A 14,001-nucleotide genomic window follows, 5' to 3' on the forward strand; every position below is an offset into this window, starting at 1 on the left:
TCTGTGTGGAACCGGAAGAAATGGCAGAGGTGCTTAATGAGTACTTTGCCTCGGTACTCACGGTGGAAAGTGATCTGGGAGGTTGTACTACAGGTTTGCGGCAGTCTGAAAAGATTGAGTATGTGGATGTTAAGGAAGAGGATGTGTTAGAACTTTTAAACTCTATCAAGATAGACAAGTCGCCGGGACTGGATGGGATGTACCCCAGGTTACTGTGGGAGGTGAGGGAAGTGTTTGCAGAGCCCCTGGCGATGATCTTTGCGTCGTTGATGGAGACGGGAGAGGTTCCGGAGGATTGGAGGATTGCGGATGTGGTTCCTATTTTCAAGAAAGGGAACAGGGATAGCCCGGGAAATTACCGACTGGTGAGTCTGACCTCAGTGGTTGGTAAGCTGATGGAGAGGCTTCTGGGGGACAAGATTTATGAGCATTTGGAGAAGTTTAGATTGATCAGAAATAGTCAACATGGTTTTGTCAAGGGCAGATTGTGCCTTAAGAGCCTAGTTGAGTTCTTTGAGAATGTGACTGAACACATTGACGAAGGAAGAGCGGTAGATGTGGTTTACATGGACTTCAGCAAGGTGTTTGATAAGGTCCCCCATGCAAGACTTCTTGAGAAGGTGAGAGGGCGTGGGATCCAGGGGGCTTTGGCCTTGTGGATCCAGAACTGGCTTGCCTGCAGAAGGCAGAGAGTGGTTGTGGATGGGTCTTTTTCTGCATGGAGGTCGGTCACCAGTGGAGTGCCCCAGGGATCTGTTCTAGGACCCTTGCTGTTTGTCATTTTCATAAATGACCTGGGTGAGGAAGTGGAGGGATGGGTTAGTAAGTTTGCCGACAATACAAAGGTTGGTGGTGTTGTGGATGGTCTGGAGGGATGTCAGAAGTTGCAGCGGGACATAGATAGGATGCAAGACTGGGCGGAAAAGTGGCAGATGGACTTCAACGCAGATAAATGTGTAGTGGTCCATTTTGGCAGGACCAATGGGATGAAGGAATACAATATCAAGGGTAGGAGTCTTAGCTGTGTTGAAAAGCAGAAGGATCTTGGGGTCCAGGTCCATAGGACTCTTAAATCAGCCTCGCAGGTGGAGGATGTGGTCAAGAAGGCGTATGGTGTACTGGCTTTCATTAATCGAGGGATTGAGTTTAGGAATCAGGAGGTATTGCTGCAACTTTATAAGACTCTTGTCAGACCCCACCTGGAGCACTGTGCGCAGTTCTGGTCGCCTTGCTATAGGAAGGACGTGGAAGCTATTGAAAGGGTGCAGAGGAGATTTACAAGGATGTTGCCTGGATTGGGAGGCATGCCTTATGAAGATAGGTTGAGGGAGCTGGGACTCTTCTCCTTGGAGAGACGAAGGTTGAGAGGCGACCTGATAGAGATGTTGAGAGGAATAGATAGGGTGGATTCTCAGAGGCTATTTCCCTGGGCTGTAGTGGTCGCTACAAGAGGACACAGATTTAAGGTGCAGGGAAGCAAGTGCAGAGGAGATGTTAGGGGTGAGTTTTTCACTCAGAGGGTGGTGAGTGAATGGAATCGGCTGCTGTCGGTGGTGGTAGAGGCGAACTCGCTGGGGTCTTTTAAAAGACTTCTGGATGAGTATATGGGATCTAATGGGATTGGGGGTTATAGATAGGTCTATGGCTTAGTAGGTACAGATGTGATCGGTGCAACTTGTGGGCTGAAGGGCCTGTTTGTGCTGTAGTGTCCTATGTTCTATGTTCTAATAGCTTTGGTGTCTGCCCGTGAAGGCCCTTATAAGAAGACGTTTGATCTTTGGCTTGTGTGACTTAACCATTTCATAACAATCAGAGATTTCTCTTTTGAATTTCTTTATAGATTTGGCTGTTAACATGACTTCAGATCCAGATCCCCTGATACCAGGTCACGAGTTCACTCTTAATTGTCGTGTAACTTATAAACACCAAGGACCCTACATCTGGCACTTTGTGCGGCCGGGAGGCAATAGAACCAAAAGTACAAATAAGAATCAATTAATTGTCACTTCAACAGAACCGGGAAGATATTACTGTTCAGTTAATGAAAAAATCAGCAATTGGATTGAAGTACCAGGTCAAGGTAAAGTGTTATCATCTACCATGTAATCAGCATTTCCTCCATTGGAAGGATTTACATCTGTTTGTTATTAGCAGAGACAAGGAATAATGATAGTGTGAAATTAAACATCTTCCTAGTTTCTCATTATCAGCTGATATGGCAACTCAATGTATAGACAGTTCCCAGTACACATCTCATTTTCAAAGCACCATGGGGAAGATTGTCATCAGTGTAAACTGAGTGCCCTATTTAAGCAGGGTGTTATGTATAGAATGATAGAAAAAAATACAGCACAGAAAGAGACCATTCAGCCCATCGTTTCTGTGCTAACCAAATGAAAATGAATTAAAAATTAGCTGTCTATTCCAATGCCACCTGCCAACAACTGGTCTATTGCCTTGCAGGTTATAGCACTTCAGGTACATGTCCAGGTGTCTTTTAATATGATAGGATCCCAATCTGCATATTTAATATCTGACTCAGGCAGGCACCCTGAGTGTCCTGTGGTGGGGCCTTGGTCAATGGAGGGAGCAGCAGGATACACCATACCCCTACAAATATATAATATTTCCTACCTGATTTTTCTTCATTTACCTGTACGGACAATTCTTGACGGTGAAAGCAAAGTCTGCCTCTTGATCCTTCAATATTCTTTAACAGAGCTTGCTTAAGAAAACAAGCAAAGTAATTGTACATAAATGTATATATGTTAATATTGTAAAGGATAGGATCAAGGCCACTGAGACAAACAAAAGAATATGCTGAACTTATTAATTTCAGTGACATAAGGCACATATTGTTTTATTAAAATAAGGCAGAATCTGGCCAATGTTGACAAGGAACAGTTCCTTGTGGGAAAGTCTATAATAGAGCAGTGGGGGGCATTCAAAAATGGGGAGAGTACAGGTCCATCATGTTTTCTATATAGGAAAATGTAGGAGCAATAAGTTTTGGGAACCCTGGAAGTCTAAGACAATCCAGGACTGGATAAGGAAGAAAAGCAAGGCTTTCGCAAGCAAAGGAAGCAATTCAGCAAAGCACCCAAAGGAATATAGGAAGTGCAAGAGGCAACTTAACAAAGCAATTGGAAGAGCAAAAAGGGGGCATGACAAAGGACTTGCCAACAAGATTAGTGAGAATCTTAAGATATTCTAGAAATACATTAAGTGGAAAAGATTAACCATGGAAAGAATAGGGCCTATTAGAGATCAAGGGAGCAATCTGTGAATGAAGCAGCAGGGTATTGAAAGAATGTTAAATGAATATTTCTCATTGGTCTCCACTCAGAAAAAGGAGAATGTAAGTACAGAAATCAGGAAAAGGGACCATGAGGAACCGGCACAGTTTGACTTGGGCAATGAGGAGGCATTGGAGGCTCTGATGGGCTTAAAAATGGAGAAACCCTCTGGTCCAGATGAATTGCATCGCAGGCTGCTGTGGGAGGCGAGGCAGGAAATTGCAGGGGCTCTGATGCAAATTTTTAATTTGTCTCTAGCTGCAGGGGAAGTACCAGAGGACTGGAGGACAGCTACTGTGGTTCACTTTTCAGGACGGATAGTAGAGATAAGCCAGGAAATTACAGACCAGTCACTCTCACGTCAGCGGTAGGGAAATTATTGGAGAAAATTCTGAAGAAGAGAAGTAATGTCCATTTGAAAAGGCATGGATTAATTAGAGATAGTCAACATGGCTTTGTCAGAAGGAGGCCATGCCTAACAAATTTGATAGAATGTTTCAAAAACATGATTGAGGGTGTGGATGAGGGAAGTTGAATTGTTTAAATGGATTTTAGCAAAGCCTCTGACAAGGTCCCACATGGGAGACTGATTGAGAAGGTTGGAGCACATGAAATTCAGGGAAAATTGGCATGATAAATCTGAAACTGGCTTGGTAATAGGACACAAAGGGCAATGGTAGCAGGCTGTCTGAATGACCGGAGGCCGATGTCTTGTGGCGTATCACAAGGTTCAGCGCTAGGATCCTTATTGTTTGTTATATATATAAATGATATAGGTGATAAAGTGAGGGGGAGGGGAATGATAGGCAAATTTGCAGATGATACCAAGGTTGGTAGGGTGGTTAATAATGAGAAGAAGATCAAAGGTTACAGGAAGATATAGATGAGTTGGTCAGATGAGCAGAGCAGTGGCAGATGGTATTTAACCCTGATAAATGTGAGGTGATACACTTTGGAAGAAGTAACATGACAAGAGAATATTTAATGAATGGTAGGACACTAGCAAGCTCAGAGAAACAGATGGATCTTGGGGTGCTTATTCACAGATCCTGATCCCTGAAGATGGCAGAGCAGCTGAATAGGATAGTTAACAATGCATATGGGACATTGCTTTAATCAGTTGTGGCATAGAATATAAGAGCAAGAAGATAATGCTGAAGCTGTTCAGAACATTGATTAAGCCACAGTTGGAGTACTTTGTGCAGTTCTGGTCACTTCACTATAGGAAGGATGTGATTGCACTGGAGGGGGTACAGAGAAGGTTCACCAGAATGTTGCCTGAGATAGAACGTTTGAGCTATAAGGGGAGACTGGATAGGCTTGAATTGTTTTCTTTAGAGCAGAGAAGGCTGAAGAGGGACATGATTGAGGTGTATAAGATTATACTTGTACAGGGTGAATAGGAAACAACTGTTTCCCTTGGTTGAGGGGCCGATCACAAGAGGGCATAAATTTAGGGTAAGGGACAACAGATCCAGAGGGGATTTGAGAAAAATAAAATCACTGTGAGGGTGGTGGGATCCTGGAATCCACTGCCTGGGAAGGTAGTGGAGGCTGGAGTCCTTACAACCTCTAAAAAGTATTTGGATGAGCACTTGAAACATTATAACATTCAAGGATATGGAACAAGAGCTGGAGAATGCGTGCAGACTCAATGGGCTGAAGGGCCTTTTCTGCACTGTATGACTCTATGCAACAGGAAAATAATAGTCATTATCATTCTACTTTTCCAGATTCCAGTCTCCAGCCTGTGACAATTGCTGTCAGTATAGCAGTCATTGTGCTGCTGGTTTTGGCTCTTGGGTTAATTTGTTACTGCATTGCACATAAAGGTATGTAATAAGGAGCAAAATACTCACTGCTTTTAATTATATTAATTTTAGTCCTACGTACAAGTTAGCCATGAGCTTAATTTTAATTTCAATTTTTTAAATGAACAGTCAGTACCTTACAAACAAGCAAGGTTAACCAAAGGTCAATCGTCCCATCAAGCTCATCTCTCCAACACTTCAAACTCAGCATCTATCTGCATTTTCGGTTTGCCCACTGCCCCGAGTGGAAGATTCTTCTAGCGTATTTAAATATTAAATAGAGTATAGAATATTTTAAAATATTCTTTTCTGTTTTAAATGTTCTTCTCACTGACCTGATTCTACGTTTTGGGTCTAGTTAGCCTGATTTCAAAACACGGTAATGAAATTCTCAAGCCAGAGGTATTTTTTCACAGCGACATGAGACAAGATTGAGTTCACAAAGCTCAAAAGTAAGGTTCTTGGAAAATAATTCTTATAGATGGATGAATGCCCCATTTTCTCTTGAGCTGGTAATTCTGATATTGGTTTGAACATAAGAACATAAGAAATAGGAGCAGGAGTAGGCCATCTAGCCCTTCGAGCCTGCCCCGCCATTCAATAAGATCATGGCTGATCTGAAGTGAATCAGTTCCACTTTCCCGCTTTCTCCCCATAACCCTTAATTCCCTTGTCTATCAGAAAAGGGAATTTTATGAATATTGAGTTTTCCACTCTGGCACTTTATGTGTAAAACGTTGGGTGGAATTCCCCCATCCAGGACTATGTCCCATGGTGGGGTTGGAGGAAGGGGAGAGTCTGGCACTGCGGAGGCCAATAGGAAACCAAACCATATCTTCCCACTCTGACCTGATTACTTATGTATTGGGGGCTTAGCACCGTATTCTATGGCAGGGAGGGCTTGATTGTGGGTGTCCCACCCTCATTTCTAGTTAAAAAGTGCCCAACGTCACTGACCCACTGCTGAAGAAAGAAGCTGGACCTCCTGAAGAAAGATGAATCTCCAGGAACATTCTGAGGCTGGAAGATTGTCCGCCTCAATGGCACTGAATCTGGAAGATCCACTGCTGTGGTATTCCAGTGTTGCAAACTCCAGAGGCAGTCTCAGGCATTCTTCAGGTAAGTCCTGACTTCTGCAAGCCATGTTGGTCTTCTGGACCAACGTGTTTTCCCACTGGAGTTGCGGAGAATCAGGAATGGGAGGGAGATTCCTGTCAGGCCTTCATCTGCATCCCATTAATAGGATGCAAATCAGTTTTATCCTAGTCACCAGTGGGTTTCCCACTCTGCCAAGGTAGGTACCAGCAGAAGATCTGGTGTGAAATTCATGCCAGTGAATGATTCATGAACCTCCCACTAAATTCTCCACTGTCCTATTCTTCACTGCTTATTCACAGATCCTGATCCCTGAAGATGGCAGAGCAGCTGAATAGGATAGTTAACAAGGCATATGGGACATTGCTTTAATCAGTTGTGGCATAGAATATAAGAGCAAGAAGGTAATGCTGAAGCTGTTCAGAACATTGATTAAGCCACAGTCGGAGTACTTTGTGCAGTTCTGGTCACCTCACTATAGGAAGGATGTGATTGCACTAGAGGGGGTACAGAGAAGGTTCACCAGAATGTTGCCTGGGATAGAGCGTTTGATACACTATGGTATCAACAGGACAATTTGCATATGCACTGAAGCATTTACAAAATGTCATTACAATTATCTCTACCCAGAAGGAAAAGCAACAGATCCAGTATTGACCTCATAATGGATTCCTACGGAATTGTTTGCCATTAATGTTATTTTCCATAGCTAAGTTGATTGAGAAACTGGAAGAAAGGAATAGTCTTCAAACCTGCGATCTGTGTGCTGTTAATTTGTGCTCTCAAATCCTGCTGCTCTTCCACCTCATTGAGATTACTTCCATTAAGTACATTGGGTAATTGAACCCAATGGCCGGGGACATAGGAGTATTGCACCCAATACTTAGATCTAGGGTCAGCACGGTGGCACAGTGGTTAGCTCTGCGGCCTCACATCACCAGAGACCCTGGTTCAATTCCGGCCTTGGGTCACTGTCTGTGTAGAGTTTGCACATTCTCCCTGTGTCTGCTTGGGTTTCCTCCGGGTGCTCTGGTTTCCTCCCACACTCCAAAGATGTGTGGGTTAGGTTGATTGACCGTGCTAAATTGACCCCAGTGTCATGGGGGATTAGCAGGATAACTATGTGCGGTTATGGGAGTAGGGCCTGGGTGGGATTGTGGTCGGTGACGACTCAAAGGGCCGAATGGCTTCCTTCTGCACTGTAGGGATTCTATGATCTACACAAAACAAATTTAAAGCTCATTTCATAAGATTTTAATTTCAAATTATAAACCCATTTAAAAGCGGTATAACCACTCTCCCAATGAGAAGGCACAAATTTGAATTGCAGCATTGCCAGCCACTTGAATCTGCCGAACTTTGTTTCTTTATTATGGCTGTTGAGTGAAGAGGAAGCCATTCATAAGGCAGCTCACCTCGGTAAGAGGAAAATCCGACACTGACTTGCACTCTTAGAGCTGTGCCTCCCAAGGGGCACATCCTGGAGTCCCAGTGGCACTGATGACAAAGGCATCAGTAGCCCAATGTTGGCCCACCTTTCCTCATTGCTGAAACAGGATGTATGATGCCAAATGGGTTCCATGTAAAGAATATAGGGAGGTGAGAGGAAAGTAAGTGTTAAAAAGGAGACCATTATTACTTATTCCTGGTGTGCAAGTTGAAAAGCTGTTTATTTTTGCAGTCATTGTTTAGGCCTTGATATGCAATGTTCCATGCAGTCGGAATTGCATACAGGCTGATCCACTTCCTGAAAAATAGAACTTGTCTGTCTTCTTCAATTGAAATACTGGAAATACGGATAAAATTTTCCATCAAGCTCTCCCCTTTCAGTCTGGGTTAATTGTCGCACTGAAGGAGATGCTTACAATTGAAAATGTTGTATTTATTTTGTGCACTGTTAGTATACTAGCATTTGAAAAATACACTATGATATCAACAGGACAATTTGCATATGCACTGAAGCATTTACAAAATGTCATTATAATTATCTGTACCCAGAAGGAAAAGCAACAGATCCAGTATTGACCTCATAATGGCTTCCTACGGAATTGTTTGCAATTAATGTTATTTTCCATAGCTAAGTTGATTGAGAAACTAGAAGAAAGGAATAGTCTTCAAACCTGCAATCTGTGTGCTGTTAATTTGTGCTCTCAAATCCTGCTGCTCTTCCACCTCATTGAGATTACTTCCATTAAGTACATAATTATCACTTATCGTTAAGTAACTTTCTTCAGTTTTCTGATGTAAAACAACCACAGTAGAGTCCAATTTCAGTGAAAACTGTTTTGCTTCTCAAGTAAATCTGAAAAGCATTCCACCTGAAACTGGGTCACGCCTAAAATAGATGTTGTGTTCTTGTCCAGGTAAAATGGATACTGTGTTTTTGTCCAGGTGAAATAGGTACTGTCTTTTTGTCCATGTAAAATAGGGGCTGTGTTTTTTGTCCAGGTAAAATAGGGACTGGGTTTTTGTCCATGTACAATAGGTGCTGTGTTTTTTGTCCATGTAAAATAGGTGCTGTGTTTTTTGTCCAGGTAAAATGGATACTGTGTTTTTGTCCAGGTGAAATAGGTACTGAGTTTTTGTCCATGTAAAACAGGTGCTGTGTTTTTGTCCAGGTAAAATAGGTGCTGTTTTTTTGTCCAGGGAAAATAGGTATTGTGTTTTTGTCCAGGTAAAATAGGGACTGGATTTTTGTCCATGTAAAATAGGTGCTGGGCTTTTGTCCGTGTACAATAGGTGCTGTGTTTTTTGTCCATGTAAAATAGGTGCTGGGCTTTTGTCCGTGTACAATAGGTGCTGTGTTTTTTGTCCATGTAAAATAGGTGCTGTGTTTTTCATCCAGGTAAAATAGGTACTGTGTTATTGTCCATGTAAACTAGGTACTATCTTTTTGTCCATGCAAAACAGGTGCTGTTTTTTTGTCCAGGGAAAATAGGTATTGTGTTTTTGCCCATGTAAAATAGGCACTGGGTTTCTGTCCATGTAAAATAGGTGCTGTGTTTTCGTCCATGCAAAACAGGTGCTTTTTTTTGTCCATGTAAAATAGGTATTGTGTTTTTGTCCATGTAAAACAGGTGCTGTGTTTGTTCCAGGTAAAATAGGTGCTGTGTTTTTGTCCATGTTTAATAGGTGCTGCATTTTTATCCATGTGAAGTAGGTACTGTGTTTTTGTCCATGTAAGAGAGGTGCTGTGTTTTTGTCTATGTAAAATAGGTACTGTGTTTTTGTCTATGTTTAATAGGTGCTGCATTTTTGTCCATGTAAAATAGGCACCGTGTTTTTGTATGGGTAAAGCAGAAACCTTACACTTGTTTTAGACATCTGCTCCGAACATTTGGGACGCTGTGTGAGCCGTGGTTGCCTAACTTAGGTTTGGGAATGAAACATATTGATGAAACTTACTTGTGGACAGATGAAGGACCAGTATGTTAAACTTCTCTATTCTGATTACACATGTGATGTTGAGCTCCTTGTGGCTCGCCACTTTAAACTGCTTTCCAAGTCCTCCTCTCTGTTCTTCATCGTTGGCTTTCTACGTGCTTCTAGCGAAACTCGAAATAAATCTGGGGAAACAGTATCTGATTTTATTTCTTTGTCACTGTGGTCTGAACATTGACTTCAAACTACACACTTCCTCCATTTTGCAGCATTTCAGTTTTAGTTCCAGATGCATGTTTGCAGGAATTCTCACTTTGTAAATTTTTCCACCACTTCTCAACAATAAAAATGAAACATTTCACATGAAATATAGATGATCTGGAGGAGGGAACCGAGTGTAGGGTGTCGAAATTTGCTGATGACACCAAGATTGGTGGAATGGCAAATTGTGCGGAGGGTGTGGAGAGTCTGCAGAAGGATCTAGATAGGCTGGGCGAATGGGCCAGGAAATGGCAAATGGAATTTAATGTTGGCAAGTGTGAGGTGGTCCACTTTGGTAGGAAGAATGGTAGGAAGGACTATTACTTACGGGGCGAAAAACTGCAGCAGGCGACGGTGCAGAGGGACCTCGGGGTCCTTGTGCATGAGTCGCAAAAACCCAGCTTGCAGGTGCAGCAGGTGGTCAGGAAGGCGAATGGGATGCTGGCCTTCATAGCGAAGGGGATTGAATATAAAAGTAGGGAGGTCTTGCTGCGGCTATATAGGGCGTTGGTGAGGCCGCAGCTGGAGTACTGTGTGCAGTTTTGGGAGCCGCACCTGCGCAAAGATATTTTGGCCTTGGAGGGAGTGCAGAGGAGGTTTACTAGGCTGATACCGGAGTTGAGGGGGTTGAGCTATGAGGAGAGGCTGAATACACTGGGCTTGTACTCGTTAGAGTTTAGAAGAATGAGGGGAGATCTCATTGAGACGTATAAGATGATGAATGGGATGGATAAGATAGAGGTGGAAAGACTCTTCCCGCTCAAAAAAGACAGTAGGACTAGGGGGCACAGCCTCAAGATAAAAGGGGGGCGGTTTAGAACGGAGTTGAGGAGGAACTTCTTCACTCAAAGGGTGGTGAATCTCTGGAATTCTCTGCCCGTTGAAGTGGTGGAGGCTACCTCGCTAAATATTTTTAAGACGCGGGTTGATGGGTTTTTGATAGGAGAGGGGATTAAGGGTTATGGGGAGAGGGCGGGAAAGTGGAACTGAGCAGCGACAGATCAGCCATGATCTTATTGAATGGCGGGGCAGGCTCGAAGGGTGGATGGCCTACTCCTGCTCCTATTTCTTATGTTCTTATGTTCTTATGAAAAGTCAAGGATTTGTAAATTTAGGCAAAATATTGAAATTAAAGAAATGTAATATGTTTGTGCTTATTACATGGAAAATATAATTTACTTTGACTATTTTCTTTAAGAGATATTCTCCTTACAAATACATTTGAAATAGTTAAGTTATGGTTGCTCTGTTGATGATGTTTCTTTAAAAGATCTTTTTTTAAAAAAAGAACTCTTTTTAGCCAACAGATTCAGTATTGCCTAAACATATGGACATGCCTATCAGCAAGTTTCTACTTCAAGTTATCTTCAATTGCAAGACAGTTTGATGCAAGAAACTCTATGCAACCTTCATGATCAATGCTTCATTGATACTGCCAGACAATGTAAGTTCTGCTGGAGCAGACGGTGTAGCCTTTGATAAATCTCTCCTTCCTCAGAGACTGATCAATCTGCTACTTTATCTCTTATCAAAGAAGTATGGTTGAAAACCCAGTGAAGTCAGACCAAGTGTCAATCAAGGCTGGAATATGAAATCACAAAACAATAGAAAGCCTGCAACAACTAAGGCTGCCAGACCACCCTGAATTATTTAAAGGAATTGGATTAATATTTCAGAATGATATGGCTGTCTGTATGTTAAGTTTTCAAGAATTTGAAGTATTCCCAAAAGTAGTTGTAAGAGAATGCTTTAACTCTGACCAACATTCATTCTCTGTGTATCTCTACAGTCACATATTCCGAAGGAACACGCAATATGGTCCCAAGATTGGTTTGCTTTGCAGCATTTGTGTACAATTTCTTTATTTCATTAAAACCAATTATAGCGAGTTATGAAAATTGCAAGTCACGTGGAAACAAATTAATCTGCTTAACCCCAACTCTCCCAATTTTATTTGCAAAATGTGTGCAAAGAAATAGGACCTCTTTAAACCAGTTCTTTCAAGCCTTGAGTGAAACATGAATGGTCCCACTGAGCTATTGAGGAAACAGACAACGATAAGAAGGGCAAAATAAGGATTGGAGGTTTGGGGTGGAAGGAATATAATGAGGAAAATGTGCAGAAGAAACATTAGCATCACATTAGCAAACCATTTAATTTTACCTGTTTAATATAGAAATATTTGAAGTATTCCTGGCTTCCTTCTGTGCCAAATTATTCTTTGACTCTATGAATTAAAAATTGACATTTGTTTATTTCAGCCTTGAACAACAAACAGATTGTATAAAGCAAAAAGCCTGGTGATTACCTGAGCTTTTAACATATGCAGAAATCTTGCTTACCCAGAGGGATTAATTCAATTTTTGGATTTATATTTAGGCTTAGCTTTAGCTAGCCCTTCAGAGGTAAATATTACGTCTAAATTAAAATGGTGTTGGGATGATGGTGTCTAAATCAAAATGGAGTTGATTCCTACCTCTGTTTAACATGTTAGTTTTTTTTCCTATTTTGGCTTAGAACTGTTAGCATGTTGATCTTCATGCCTTTTGGCCAAAGTTTCAGAAGTTGGGCGGGTGGGATTGGAAAGACACTCACCCTAGTGACATTTTTTTTAATCGTCTCCCTACTAGATGGTTAGGAAACGTATAGATGCATGTCCGCCAGGAAAGTCACTTGTTACCTATCTGAACTGAACAAGCCATGTCAAAGCTGGTAAGAATGTAGCCCTGTTCCATGTGCAGGCACTAGATTGCTAGGTATCGGTTATCTACCGTTAAACCCATTTAACCATTTATGATAAAAACATCTTGCTACAAAAGCTGCATATAGTCTTTTTTCACAGCCAAGGCTTTATCTTTGATGCCTTGGCTCCAGCCACGGATGGAAGGACTACCTTTATTATGGAAATGTAAAACAGTATAATTGCATAAAACGTAAATGCTTAAGCAGAACTAACTGTTGTGTAACTTACAGAGTCAACCTTGTAGAATTCTGCAGAATAAAAAGATACTAGATTACCTTGTCAATATTAGATCAAAGGTCTTTTGATATTGGATTGTACATAACTAAAATCAGCTTTTTTGCTTTCTGTATGTGTGATACTGTGTATATAAATGTTACGTATTATCCAACAATAGAAGGCTTCAAAGAGACAGAACAGGAGCTTAGATTAGCCTAAAATGTCCTCATGGTGATTGTCATTTGTTCAAAAGAGCATCAAAATGGAATTATGCCACTATCTTTGAAATAGACATATGTATTAAATTCCGTCTACCTTTATATAGGATATATATAAAGGATGTCTTATATCAGTAATTGGCATTTACGCAAATGGACATTTCAAACTTGTAACATAGAAATGTTGTACAACACTGTCCCTTTGTTAAGATGTAATTCTCAACTTCTTTAGAAGAATCTTTTCAGGTATTTTTATTGAAACATAAATGTTGTACCTCAAAACATAGGCTTCTGTGCATCTGTATAATTTAGTTTATTCAAATATATATTGGATAAAAGGTCATTTATAAATATCTCACATTATATATAGTTGCTACACTCAGTGTCAACCCTTGTATCATCTATAAATTGAGGTTTATTTCCATCTCAACAGTGAAGCCTGCATTTGAATTTCAGGGAAGTTGTTTTAGTGATGGGGCCACAAATGTTCACATGTCTAGGTTATACTGCCTAGCAATTTAAGTAAGTGCCACATTAGCACAAACAAGCATCTACTCCAACCTCGCCTTAAGTGCACACCAATGTTAACTTGCACTCTGCACAATGTATTTGACTTTCCTATTTGTAATAACTTTTTCTACTTACAATATTTACTTTGAGTTTTTGCTTGCAATCATTTACCGTTCAATCAGCACCTTTAGCTGCCTTACAATGATCCAGTAAATTAATCTGAATTTTGTTAGCATTTTCAAGAAAACCTCTGCTTACATATTGCCTGCTCAGCTTCCGACTTGCCCCTCACCTGAGAACATCTTGGGTGTTGACATGGAGAACACTGGCCCAGACTTCCAGTCATTGGAGCCTGGATGTACGACCGAAAATGCATCAGGATCCTCCTAATGTCCCAATTTGCTGACCTCCGTAGGGATTGCACAGGAACTTTGGAGCGTCTGATGGGCAACTTCCAAGGAATCTTAAAT

General features: G+C 41.4%; 1 protein-coding gene across 1 annotated transcript in view; it reads left to right on the plus strand.

Moving 5' to 3' along the window:
* The window catches only part of LOC145356676 (Fc receptor-like protein 5), a 34,789-nt gene extending 21,919 nt beyond the window's left edge, over window positions 1-12,870 (plus strand). The window contains exons 6-8 of the mRNA XM_080209551.1: window positions 1,841-2,080; window positions 5,030-5,128; window positions 11,145-12,870. Coding sequence (XP_080065677.1) covers window positions 1,841-2,080; window positions 5,030-5,128; window positions 11,145-11,167 — 362 coding nt within the window. The 3' untranslated portion in view covers window positions 11,168-12,870. The remainder of the gene's footprint in view (window positions 1-1,840; window positions 2,081-5,029; window positions 5,129-11,144) is intronic.
* The last annotated feature ends 1,131 nt before the right edge of the window (window positions 12,871-14,001 follow it).

This window comes from Carcharhinus amblyrhynchos, chromosome 21 (assembly GCF_965287045.1).
Source record: "Carcharhinus amblyrhynchos chromosome 21, sCarAmb.v2.hapA, whole genome shotgun sequence".
In the NCBI taxonomy this organism is placed as follows: Eukaryota; Metazoa; Chordata; class Chondrichthyes; order Carcharhiniformes; family Carcharhinidae; genus Carcharhinus; species Carcharhinus amblyrhynchos.